This window comes from Centruroides vittatus, unplaced genomic scaffold (assembly GCF_030686945.1).
Source record: "Centruroides vittatus isolate TY-2023 unplaced genomic scaffold, ASM3068694v2 contig_717, whole genome shotgun sequence".
Classification (NCBI taxonomy): Eukaryota; Metazoa; Arthropoda; class Arachnida; order Scorpiones; family Buthidae; genus Centruroides; species Centruroides vittatus.
Window position 1 is genome coordinate 964,615 of NW_027122456.1, and position 13,295 is coordinate 977,909.

The window sequence follows — 13,295 nt, forward strand, 5'->3', positions numbered from 1 at the left end:
GATTATCATCGCCATTTTATATTCAGCCGCAAACGCTGGAAATATGCAAATTTTCTATTACGAAAACGATAAGTAAACGTTGGGCGAAAATAGTTTCATTAACTGGGAATATACAGCAAAAAGGGGATTTGGGAAGGATCTTGTTTACTCCGGATGTCACGTGTTTAGGAAGTGTGATTAATATATCGAGGCACATCTCGGTAATACCGAATGAATCAGTGGAAGAAGAAGAAGAAGACGGAGTAATATCGAAGCGTCATTCAATTCGTTTTCTTCTCCATTTTTCTATGAGGAAAAGCGTTTTTAAAACTGATTTCGGCGTCGGAAAATAATGAATTTTCTGACTTTTCCACTTTGATCCAACACAGGAAATGAAAGTTATTACTGTCTTAAAATTAAAAAAATATATACTGTATATATAAGTAATTGGATTCTTCTGTGTTACGTTAGCTTTCGTGTTAAGTAAATGTACACTTTGCACGGGAACTCTTCGTTGTAATGGCGTGTCTTTTTGTGTAATGAATAAATGAACTTACAAAGTACAATAATAATAATTCGGGATAAATATATATATAGATTATATAATTATATTCTGATCGGATTGATGGAAGAAGGCAAAGTGACACGTCAAGGAAGGGTGCCTTTCTAAGGGAAACTGTCCTCTATTTGGGTGTTAGACACGTAAGAAAAGCCGGTAACTCCTGGGGCACGAACCCGCGACCAAATGCTAACGATCGGTGATTTTATCCAGTCGGTCACCGGTGGGCACTTTTTTAAAAAAGAAATACTTTCGGTTAGCCGACTTTTGGATCATCCTGGCGAAAGCAACCGGAAATGGCGTCACGTATTTCAGGAGAATATACCATAAATCTCTTAGGTTTAGAAGCTTGCGTCACTGTAAAGCGGCGCTTTTAAAATCGAATATCTTCTATAATCTGCTTTGTTAAAGAGGGAAATTGGAGAAATAATATTAAAGAAAGGAGACGCAAATATTCCTCTTACGTTTTCGGATCCCATTATTGGAAGAGACGCGAAGAAAACAACCTTTTGTCGATGTGAAATGCAGCGAAAAGTCCGATTCTAATCCCATTTAAGCTCTGACTTTATAGATGTCATTTGTCTGCTTCGATAGCGTGGTGTATTTCGACCAAAAAAACACGAAATAAAAGAAACCTTACTGTATTTTATTTCTCTTTCTCTCTCTCTCTACTTTCGATTTAGCCCATGATCCTTCCCCGAAAATCTTTACCAAGAAATTCTACAGCCGGGGTCTTACTGGATCTTTATACTTTTTGTATGAGGCGTAACCGGTGACCATACAAGAATAATTAGTTTCTCGTATACAGTACAGGAAAGTGTTGCGTGAAGTAAAGGCAAACATTACGTACGAATGGATGATTTTGTTGGATTAAGGCAACGCCAGACGTGGGCGATCTGCCGATAGGGGTACAGTACATCCCAAGTAAACTTTCTATAGGAAAAATGGCCCCTTTTAGGTGTTAGACACGCGAAAAAATTCAGAAGAATGATCAGCCTGTAGTCTACGCTTTTATTTTTTATGTAACTCCTTCCGCTCTGTGGGCACTCGAGATTATTCACTCGGTGGGCATTACGCACGAAAGGCACAGTCTGTATTCCGATTAAACAGAGCAGCGTACCCTTCGAGAGGCCTCGAGCGAAGTTTTAGTAACTTTTCAAGTGATTCTCTACGAATTTTTGTGACGTATCCACCCCGGAGATGCGGGATTTAGTGTTTCTAGTATACTTCACTTGTAATACGCGGAATTTCGTATCGTAGCATGCCGTCAGCGATATCGTTGGCGCGTAACGAAACGAATGCCACCAGAAAAATGCGGGTTTTTACTCCAGTAGGCTTATTCGAGAGCCCCAGAGGCTCGGAGAGGCTCCCAGTCTAATCTTTCACACCAGAAAACGTTATAAAGTCTGGACAGGAGAGAAGAATCCGAAGGGGAGGGGGCCCCATCACGCCTCCCGAAATTAATTCGCAATTTCTGCCCAATTTTCCTATAAAACTGTCACGAAAAAACGCCGGACGCTAGAGACTAACCTCGTACCGAATTCCTCCCCCCTAAGCGCGTTAATTAGTTTGTAGAAGGGGGGACATCACGACATCGATCATATCTCGGGAATGACGGAAACCTGTTTATTTGGGGCGGTTATAAGAGAGTTTCTTTTACTTTTGACACTTCTACAATCGCGCATTTTTCGGTGGGGGTGATTGATAGATTCACTTGGATGTAATTTCCTGGAGGTGGTGTGTGTGGAAAGGGAAGTTTTTTCTTCCTTCCGCATTCCTCTAATCGTTGCGTTGGATGGTAGAGACCTATCGTCTCGTTCCGTTCCTGACACGTCAGTTATGATTTCTTTTTTAACCCCGGGGAGGGAAGAGCTTATAAACTACATTGGAATGTAAATATGACAGCTTTCTCCAATCAAACTTCCCTCTCCACGATAACGCTTTTATATAATATTGAAAAGTTTGGATCCTTATCCTGATATATATTTAAATTTTCGGCTTATAAAATTAAATTCTTGTCCGATTTACGTGTTTTTTTTTTTTTTTTGGCCTTATAAAAATGGTACTACGTCTTTATTGCTTTCTATCACGACACTCGGCGAGTCTACGCGACGCCAAGCGCGCTTGGCGTCGCGTAGACTCGCCGAATTTATATCGCGGCCGTTAAAATGATCGTTTCTAGAATTCTGTTTTCTCATTTTATGCTGGATCCTACATCCAGTACAAAATAAGAAGACAGCGCAAAATAAGATGCGAGTAGAGAAGCCACGCGTGGGTTGCGTGTCGCATACGCTACGCCGTTACACGCGCGCCGAATGTATTGTACTACAGTACGTCGTCAAATATTCATTCGGAGTGTACTCTTTAATACGTATTTCTTTCTTAATTTCTTTGCTTTAATTTTTCCTCGATTCAAAATGTATTTTAATTAAAGTAAATCTGGATATAGATTAAAGAGTCGCCTACGGAAGCGACGCGACGCGTCGTTCGTAAACCACTTTATAATTGAATTTATTCCGAACGAAAATAAGGAAAAAAAATTATAGATCAATATTTAAAATGTTTTTCTATATTTCTTCATACTTTTCGTTGTACAAACAATAGAATCTTTATGATATAAATTGACTTTTTCTTTTCTTCTGTTTGTTGAAAGCTAATTAAGAGCAGTGTGACCCTTCTAATTAATTGTAAATATTTATTTTTTCCATTTTATTACTTTTATTACAGTATTACTTTCATAATACTTTGATAAAGAATTCTCAAACTTGAAGGTTAGAGACTTGAGTGCCCATATTTATTGTTTGTTTGGATAAATTTTTTACTGGGCACTAAAAACTTGTAGACTAAACTGCATAAATCTGAGGACATAAAGTAAACATTTGACTATAAAATCAGAAATAATAGTGACAAATAGTCTTATGTGCTGCATAATTCCAAATTATATGCCCGCGCTTTAAAAATTTATAACTCCGGAATCGCCAGTAGGGTTTTTATAAACTGTATCTTCTTTTTTTTATGGCCAAATGACGTACGGATTTCTTTATAACGAATTAAACTTAAGCGAGACGTTTAAAATGCCACCGATACTCGGACGGCGTCTCTCTTTCCTCGGAGACGGATGTTGCTCCCTACGGCTCTCCGTGGACCTGGAAGCGATTGGAATTTTCCTGCGGTATTGCCTCCTCGGTTTCTCTGGAGTTTCCGACCGAGACTCGAATTCGTTAACCCTTTTGACTCTTCTTTCTCTCGTCGAAACTCTGTTGCATTCTCTAGATTCTTCTCGCCGACACCTGCAAATAAATCTGGTATTGTTAAGCTTTGAAATAAAGTAAATGGTCGGCGAGATATGATTTTATATGTAATCTTTAGAACCATGTTTCCAAATTAAAAAGATGTTGCCTTATTTAACTGTAATCAGAAGTAAAAACTGTTTATTATTTGTCTTCTCACTTTTGATATTTTTTATCTGTTAAATCAAAAAACAAAAGTTTTTCTAAAAATATAAAACCGGAATGCAGATAAGGCCCATTGCTGTAACTTAAGCTGTGACCTAACCAAACTAAGCTCTAGCCTGAGCTATGCCTTGCACTTTTCACCTCATTATTATTCGGTAGAGGGAAAGCTACTTTTATGTTATAACTCGGTGCCGTAAGCGGTATAATACTAGATCTGCGGATTCTACAATGCGACAAAAACTTCTCTCGTAGCATAATTGCATTGTAATTTGAAAAAAATCCCAATAAAAGCATAAAAATGTTAATGTTTTATATACTTAATACATGAAAATCACTTTGATAACACTGAAGCTCAGTTTTGTAATGAATTTTAATGGAAAGCTTGTAAAAAAGAAACAAGAAAACAAATTCTAGAGGTAAATTGGTTTAAAGATTTTAAAATAAATTATTGTTTAATCTTGTAAATTTATTGAATTTTTAGGAAAATTATAATATTTAAATGATTAACTGTATTAAAATCAAGTCCGAATTATTATTACATATTTATTGTAGAATTTAATATAGATATGTTGAGTGTAAGAGTTTATTTTTAGAGGAATATTTATCCATTTATCCAATACCGGCCAGTCAACAAATTCGGTTAATGGCATTAATGTTCGAAAAATTAAATCGTTTTCTTAATAGGCTCGAATGTTTTTGACATATATAAAATGCCATCCTCGGAAACCTTCTTTCCAAGTAAATAAAAAAAAACTATAGATTTTTATGCTATAATTATAGTTTATTATTAACGAAATTCTGAACGCAGGCCTATTAAATTCTTTTACCTTTTTCTTAAATAAAATATAGCTTAAATCTCAATTTTATCTGTTAAATTATAAAAAATGTTTTTAAAAAAGAATATTAAAACATCAAAGATAAATTTATTTTAATTTTATTTTCCTAATGGTAGCAGTTATTGGATTTAATAATAACTCCCTTTCAAATATGCCAGAGTATTTGTATACAAGTAATCAGATTCCTTTGGTTGGATCTGGGTTCAGACTAATGCACCGACTTAACAGAAGTTTCTAATGTAATGGAATTAGTTAGTAGAGCCAGAGGAAAGTCATTGTATTTGGGTGCAGATAACTCTGTCCCTATAATTGAACGGATCGTTGTCCTAAGAGGAAAAGGAGAAGAGATCTTTACCTGCTTGTTACCATGACGACCTTCCTACCATCGGACTTTAGCATTATCAATCATTGACTCCTACCCACCTCGTCTCTTCCTCCAATATCTGTTCCTTCTCATACATTTGCTATTGCCATGTTGTGTTGTTCTGTCAAAACAAGTGATGAACAACTCTCCATTGTCCTCCGTTAGTCTTCCATAATCAGCAAATGCTCTGATTGAATTGCTCTATGGTGCGTGTCACACTCTTTTGGGATTCGGAATTGTGATAGAATAATGAAACCATTGTTCGTCTTATTAATATTATAATCGTGAATTAGTTGCGGTTTTCTAAAAATGTTAATTTATTAATTGTATTAAAGACTTTTATTTAATTAAAAGTAATGTAGATGACATTTAATATTATAAAATTAATCATTTTTAATTCATAATTTTTTTTTCTTTTTGTAGTGACCTGTCCAGAAATTTAATCAGTAAAATTCAAGAAGGAGCTTTTCTAAATTTATCAAATGTAGAAAAACTGTAAGCATTTTTCATTTTAATTACTTTTTAATCATTATAAGAATGTATAATGTACGTTTGACTTCAATACACATATTTATGTATGCGTCAATGCATGCGTTAAGCTTATATTTACATGCAAACACACAGACGTACTGATGCAAATTAAATCTAATAGTTTTCTTTGTATAGTGTGTACAATTGCGTCTCGTTCGCGTCTTTATATTTATTTATTTACCTTTTTTTACCGGAAGTTTTCTTTCGAAAAACAATAGCTAATCATTTTCTTAGTTTAATTGCAGTCAAACAAATATAAAAATCTAAATCCCAACTTTGTGTTTAAGTATATAAATTAAATATACTAGAATTTTTCTGAGTCGAGTTTAACTAGCAGCAGTCGGTTCGCATATTTAAATTATTGGTATAATTACGATCATTTATTTAATGGTAACAATTGGCCGATAAGTTTTAATATTCGGTTTGCCACGGAATGAAAGTTCCCGTCCAAAAATCAATAAAATATATATAGATACGTAATGCAATTTCTGCAAGTTATTCTCGCATAATCTATAATTATTTAAGGATTAAGAATTTGATAAATTAATCTTTTTAAAATTTAATAAAAAAAAAAAGAAAAATTATGTTAAAAAGACATTTTAATTAAAATTAAATTAACATTTTAAAGCTGTAAATTGTAAAAATTTCGCTTATAAAAATTCTGTACAGTTTTAATATTCGTTAATTTGATTAAACGACACTCGAAACGTTCCTAAAATGTAATAATTTAAAGTAATTAAATAATTTTTAGATTTATTAAAACATATTTAAAAAAAAATTAAAATAGTAATTTTTTCATTTCGTTTTTGTTAATTAAAATGTTTTGATATTTAAGTTGTAATAAATGATTTTAAAAATTTGAAGTGTCAAGTTAATTTTTTAATAGATTTTTCTTTAATAAATAAATTTAATTTAAAAAAAATCTATTTGTAATGCATAATTAATTAAGCTCTCTGATTTGAAGAAATTGTTTTTGACGTTGTTTGATAAAGAAGAAATTTCTTATAAAGGAAATGAATGAAAGAATTTAATTATTGGATATTAACTGTATTTTAAATAATGAATATGCAAATATTACAAAAGATAAGCTATTATTTTTTCACCATTTTTTTTTAATATATTCAAATTTTTTATAATATATTAAAATTCCTGGAAACAATTATTTTCAATAAAAGATTTTGAATTACTTCATTAATCAAATTTATTATTGAATTCAGTAGACATAATATTATTATACATAAAACGGACATAAATAAATAAATAATAAGTCTCGCCCCAATGCTGGAAAAGTAATGCAGCAATACAGAGAAGGTGCATGCGGGATGGGTAGAACGAAGGAGGAGAGCCAGCCTTCTCGACTGGTACTCTGCACGAACTACCGGTATCGGCCGTAGCTATCGGTTTGCGACATCTGCCTACGTGCTGGCGACGACAATTGTCTAAGTACGGCCCCGGTTTCGGATGCATTAGAAATATACGGTCATTGCTGCTCGGTCTTGATTCGGTACTTAGAATCCAGTATTGGCTTGCATTGCGAGTAGCACGTGCGATACAGTTTTGTTACGTAAACTTATACAAAAGAGGCCTCGAGAGTCTTTCGAGTCGGGGGCGAGGACTTTCGAGACCCGTTGCAAAACTAAAACTGCCACTAGATAATGATACTTGACACGTAATGAGGAAAATTATGTGGAGTGAATATATTAAAATAACAATTCAGATTGTTTTATTAATTTGAGTTGATGTGCATTTATATTCTAATTACGAAGGAAGTTAAATACATTCGTAAGTAATTTAAAAAATAAAAGAAAATTTATAAATACTGCTTTTTAAACTTATTTTTATGTGATAATTGCATAACATCAAAGAATTGAATACAATGTAATAAGAAATTAATATGTTTTATATTTATAATCACATTCACAAAAAGATAAATTATAATAATAATGCAAATGTGTTTTAACTCTTTTTAAAATAGTTTGCGTTCCGAGTTTTTTCTGCCCTAAGGGCAGTAAGAAGGCTTTCTCGCGTTTGTGGGTTTGGCCGTGTTCTCTACGGGAGCAGTTGGATTTTGACGGACGAGTAAAATGTTCGGGTCAAATTACCCGCAAAAGTTTCTGAGTCTGCAATGTGGATCTCCAGAAACTGATGCCTTCATCATCCGAGCCATCCAGACATTGAATATGTTTACTTATTAAGGAGTAAAAGTTTCCTAAACTTTTTATGAATTTTTTGTTATACAGTTGCATATATATACAAATGAATGGCTCACACACTTTTGTAAGAAATGAAGGAAAGATATTAAGATAAAAATAACAAGGATGCTATTAAACAATTTAAATAAATATCTAAACAAAATGAGTTCTCTGAATTGATTTCAAACTTAAAAGTGCAAGCAAATAACTTCCAAAATAATGATTTAATACAAGGAATTGTTTGTTATAATAGCGTAAAAAAGATCCGTTTGTGCTTACGATTCACGTTGAGTATATACTTCGATAAACGACGTACGAAACCAGTTATAATTGATATATAAAGTATCCTACGTAACTCACATCACAGGAAAACGATGAAGTTTGGAAGATCAATAACTGCACATGTTTCGGGCATTGTCCGGATAAGTCAATATTAATGATAGGGAGGAAAATGACTATGCAAAGTTACATTCTGAAATTTTTTTTAATAGTTTTTTTGTTTCGAGGTAATTTATAATTAAATTTACTTGCAAGTTATGAATAAAATAAAAATAAATAATGAATCAAAAACAGCATTTAAGTCACATAAAAAGTTTTTTACTTCCCGTAACGTATATTGCATAACGTCTAGATCATAACCGGGATTTTCTCAGCCATCCTAAATGTTCATTCAACAGAAAATGCACATGTATCCAAAATTAATAAGTGTAATTAAGCATAAACACTGTCAAATAATCAATAGTTTTAATTTGAATCTACAATAAACACAGTACCAGTATTAATTAAATAATATTTTAAGAATAATTTTTATCACTTTTATCACATATTAATGATTTAAAAGTCACAAATAACATACTAAATATTTGATGAGCTCTTTGCATTGATTGAGTTTTTCAGTTAGAACGTTAATATAAAATGAATTATTTATTTAGCAATTATAAAAATATATAAGATGTAATAATAAAATTATTTATTTACAGTGATTTATCTCATAATAAATTGGCCAGTTTGTCGGCCAGAATGTTCGAGAGTTTAACTTCGTTACAGCGACTGTAAGTTCACTTAAATTAAAACATTTATTTCTAATACATTAACTTACCTTAGTAAGATGAGATAAACGAGATGATATTTTATGATTTTTTTTCTCATTTAATATTAAATATATTGCCATATACATCTAATATTAATATATTATAATGGTATCACTGTGTTTCTTATATTGTCATGGTAAGGAATTGTTTATAAGAAATCCTTTTTCTCCTCTAAAAGTATGGACTTTTAATAAAAATATAAACATTATTTTATTTATTTATTTTTTAGCATTAAATTTATTGTGATAGACTATTAAATGATTTAATAATGCTTATGAATAAGGTATATAAAATTCTTCATACAGTTTGATTAAATATTTTATACGCTTTGTAAGTTTACAATGAAAAAAAACCATTAGAAGTCGCTATATCCATCCCTTCTGGCATTTTTCTGGAAAACTTTCTATAAATAAATTGCTATCTAAAAATACAGTTCCACATTTATTAGCAATGAAGTGTTTAATCTAGTTGCTGTTGATTTTTAAAGTGTCAGCATTTATTTGCCTAATTTTGCAGCAAGATTACTTGAAAGGAAATAAATGACTATTTATTTTAGCTTATTGACTAAGTATCTAATGATAAAAGTTAACAAAACTTTGTACTGTGCTAATAAATAAATCATACTTTTTTTAATATCCTACTCTTACATATTTATAATTTCAAAACTTTTATTATATTATAATTGTTCTGGATAGTTTAATTTCAATTCCGCCTTCGTGTAAAAGTGTTTCGAATCATTTAATCTGCAAAAAAAGTCATTCTAAACGATCGTCCTACCTCTCCGGGGACTCGAGACCGAATCCGAGAGGTTGAAAAACCCCACAGATTTTCAAGGGATTGTTTGTCTTGGATGCATTGGTTCGCATCTCTCGCCATCAGCCCTTGTGGGCCTCTTAGTGCCTACAGTATAGAAAGAGTAAAAAAAAAATGTATGCCTTTATAGTTAAACATATCCTGTTTTTAAAACTCTATTTTATTTTGTTTTACAAATCATATATTTTATAAAAAGTATCAAAATATGTTTTAAAAATATAAACCAAATAAACTAGAAATTTTTAAATTAACACAATAATTAAATGCTGCTGGATTCTTCGAGCATTCATAGGGATAGAAAATGATTACAATAATTTCCTGCAAATAACCTGTAGTTATCTGTGTTTAAAAGTTAATTTGAAAGCGGGTGCAGATTATATGCAGGAAATTACGGTAATTTATTATATAAAATCCAAATTATGTAATGAATTAATTAAATACTAGCATTAAAATTAGGGATGTAGAGTTGGAGTCGGAAGCAAATTTGTTGCTAGGAGTCGGAGTCGTTAAAAATGGACCGACTCCGACACCTGTTTTATTATCACGTATTTTTATAGTAAGCTCCTAATAGATATGTAAAAATATTGCCTTATATTATAGGACCCTCCTGCATCGCAAGATCTTATTTTATGATGATTCCCCCACTTCATGCTCTTTCTTTGCCTATCACTAATTACTATTGATTCTCATTTCAGAAATTTGTATTTGAATATATTATGTGTTAGCTAATTCTCAGTTTTTATTGCCAAAAGACTCACGTAAGATGGGTAAGAAGACTCGGGTTAAATCTAGTGTATTTTAATATTTTACTACAACCACAGACGGAAAAGGATAGACTTTATGTATTGTGTAGTTGAAGATGATAGTGGTGATAATGGAAAACACTGTGAGAAAGTATTTTCAGTGGTTTTGATAGGAATGTCTGATGATTCACTTGATAGTGATGAACAGTGGAATAGCGAGGGGGGCAAGGGGTGTATCATGCCCTGGGCACTACTTGCAGAGGGGTGCCCAAATGGTCTCCAAAACAAACTGTATGTGTTTCTGGAAGGGGAGGGGCGCCAATAAAGTGTCGTGCCCCGGGCGCCAGTTATGTTCGCTATGCCACTGTGATGAAATGCCATTTTTAATATAATCAAGTATATTTTAAATTAAGATTTAAAGACAGGAGTCTGAGTTAGAGGTTCAGTCTACAGCTCCATAGTCCTGCTTAAAATATTCCATAAAATTTTAGAAATATTTAGTTATTTGTTTAGTACTAAAATATATTTTGTTAAATTTTCAGCAACTTGAATTGATAAAGAAGCAGAAATAAAAGTTAAATAAGAAAAATGTTTAATTCAATTATTATCCCTTTGTGTCCTTTATCATAGCTTAAATTTATCTTTGTATACTAGTACATTTATCAATTAACAGGACTTATTATACTGGAAAATTATGGATGCAGATATTTAGTCTTACAGATCAGAAAAATATACAGATACTAAATTAAATATATTATTTCTGATCTGTAAGACTAAATATCTGCATCCATAATTTTCCAGTATAATAAGTCCTGTTAATTGATAAATGTACTAGTATACAAAGATAAATTTAAGAAAAATGTTTGTTGACTTAATATATTTCAATTTTCTTTTGTTTCAAATATAAACAATATTTCATTATTTTGTAAAATTTTTACATTATTAAAAAGAACAGGAATCTCAGAAATCTTGTTTGAGCAACTTGGAATATCCAAAAGGTTAGCTAGCCACACAAGATTTTGGAAATCCTTGTTAGGACAGCATAAATTAGACTGTCATTAAACATAGATATCGGAACCAAATTAGGGATTAATATAGTGGACAATATTAAAATCTAACAGAAAAAATCTGTATGGATGATTATCAGCTGACCAAGTTAGCATTGTAATATTTACCAAAGGGAAACAGAATAGTGGCAATCTGATTTGAAAAAAAGATGGAAGGATCAAGAGCATCTTGAGCTGCGGTAGAACAGGTTCTGAGACCTGAAGGATAACTTCGTGATGATGGAAGCGAATGTTTTGTTTTAACAGTTTAAGTGCAAGTTTAAACGAGAATTTAGAAATAAGTAGAGTCCCGAAAACTCGGCACTCGATAACCCAGCAGTCTGGATAACTCGACCACACTCCCCGTCTCCACCACATGTCTGGCGCCGGCGTGCGCTCAGCCATTCAGTCTACCTGCAGCCTTTGCCAGGATTAGTCGATTTCTTAATCCCGTTGTGTAACTCGATGTGAACGACTGTGAATTCACTCATTTTCATTTTCATGTAGTAAAGGCTCTATGCCTTCATAAGTATGTATTTTTCCTTTGTTTGAGGGTATTTGGGCAGTATATTTCTGTTGTATTCTCAAGCAAACAATACACACAAGTACAGTACAGTATTTTCTGATGAAACATTCGTACTTATTCTTTTTTAATCCCATTCCCGATAACCCGACATTTTCACAAACTCGGCCACCCTTTGGTCCACATTAGGCCGCGTTTTCGGGACTCTACTGCATTTAATTAGTGCCATAGCTACAGTGGGTTATGAGGCAGCTAAGCCCCCTAAAAAATTAAAATAGCCTCCAACTTAGTGCAGCAGTGACTTTTGCTTTTGTTACATAAACTTTACTGTTACTGTTTTTTACATGTGAAATGTAGCTAATATTGCTGGAAAAGAGAAAATATGAATCATCATAACCTTGTTCTCTTTGTGTCCTGTTGATGTCTTAATTCTTTTGTTGTATTAACTCTTGTCCGTTACATTATTGTATATGTAAACTTATTTTTAACAGATTAAATTAATTAATAATAAACATTCATTCCAAGCTTGGAAAAGCAGGAAAATTTAAATGATAAAGTTGAAGCTGTTTTAATTTAACTTATTATACTAAGATAATGAGTGTTGAATTTTGGAAAAAACAATTAATTCGGTTAGTGATTTAGGGTACATTCCAGTATGTATCAGTCTCAGCCATAACCAATGTACTGATAGATAGTTTAATAAGCATTTACTGGAATGTCTGGCAACCTAACAACATGGCAGAAACAAACAGGTCTATATTGGAATTTGCAGACTTATTTTGTCAAAATAACCAGATTAATACAGATGAGTAGCAAAAATGATAATATTATTAGAGTTGGCCATACTGCTTCATCAGAGCTCATTGTATTTATGGCCCAACGAGTGTGTGATGTGCATCGGACACTGCCCTGATGAACTCGTTAGTGAATGTTGGAATACATTTTAGTATATTGCAGTTCACTGATGTACTGTTGGATGCTTAGTGGAATATACACATAGTATTTATTGTAACTCATAGTGTATTGAATGGTTTCTTACTGGAATGGATCATGCTTGATTTTAATTTAAAATTCAAGTTTAATTTAATTTCTTTGTACAAATTACCATCATATGATTTTTGATTTTTTTCTTCAGTTTTCTTCTTACTGTATTTATTTATCTG

General features: G+C 32.3%; 1 protein-coding gene across 2 annotated transcripts in view; it reads left to right on the forward strand.

Annotated features, from left to right (window-relative positions):
• Nucleotides 1-13,295, forward strand: part of Remo (Remoulade) — a 68,019-nt gene that overhangs the window by 24,160 nt on the left and 30,564 nt on the right. For both annotated transcript variants that reach the window (XM_067276815.1, XM_067276814.1), the window contains 2 exons: nt 5,617-5,688; nt 8,897-8,968. In XM_067276815.1, coding sequence (XP_067132916.1) covers nt 5,617-5,688; nt 8,897-8,968 — 144 coding nt within the window. The remainder of the gene's footprint in view (nt 1-5,616; nt 5,689-8,896; nt 8,969-13,295) is intronic.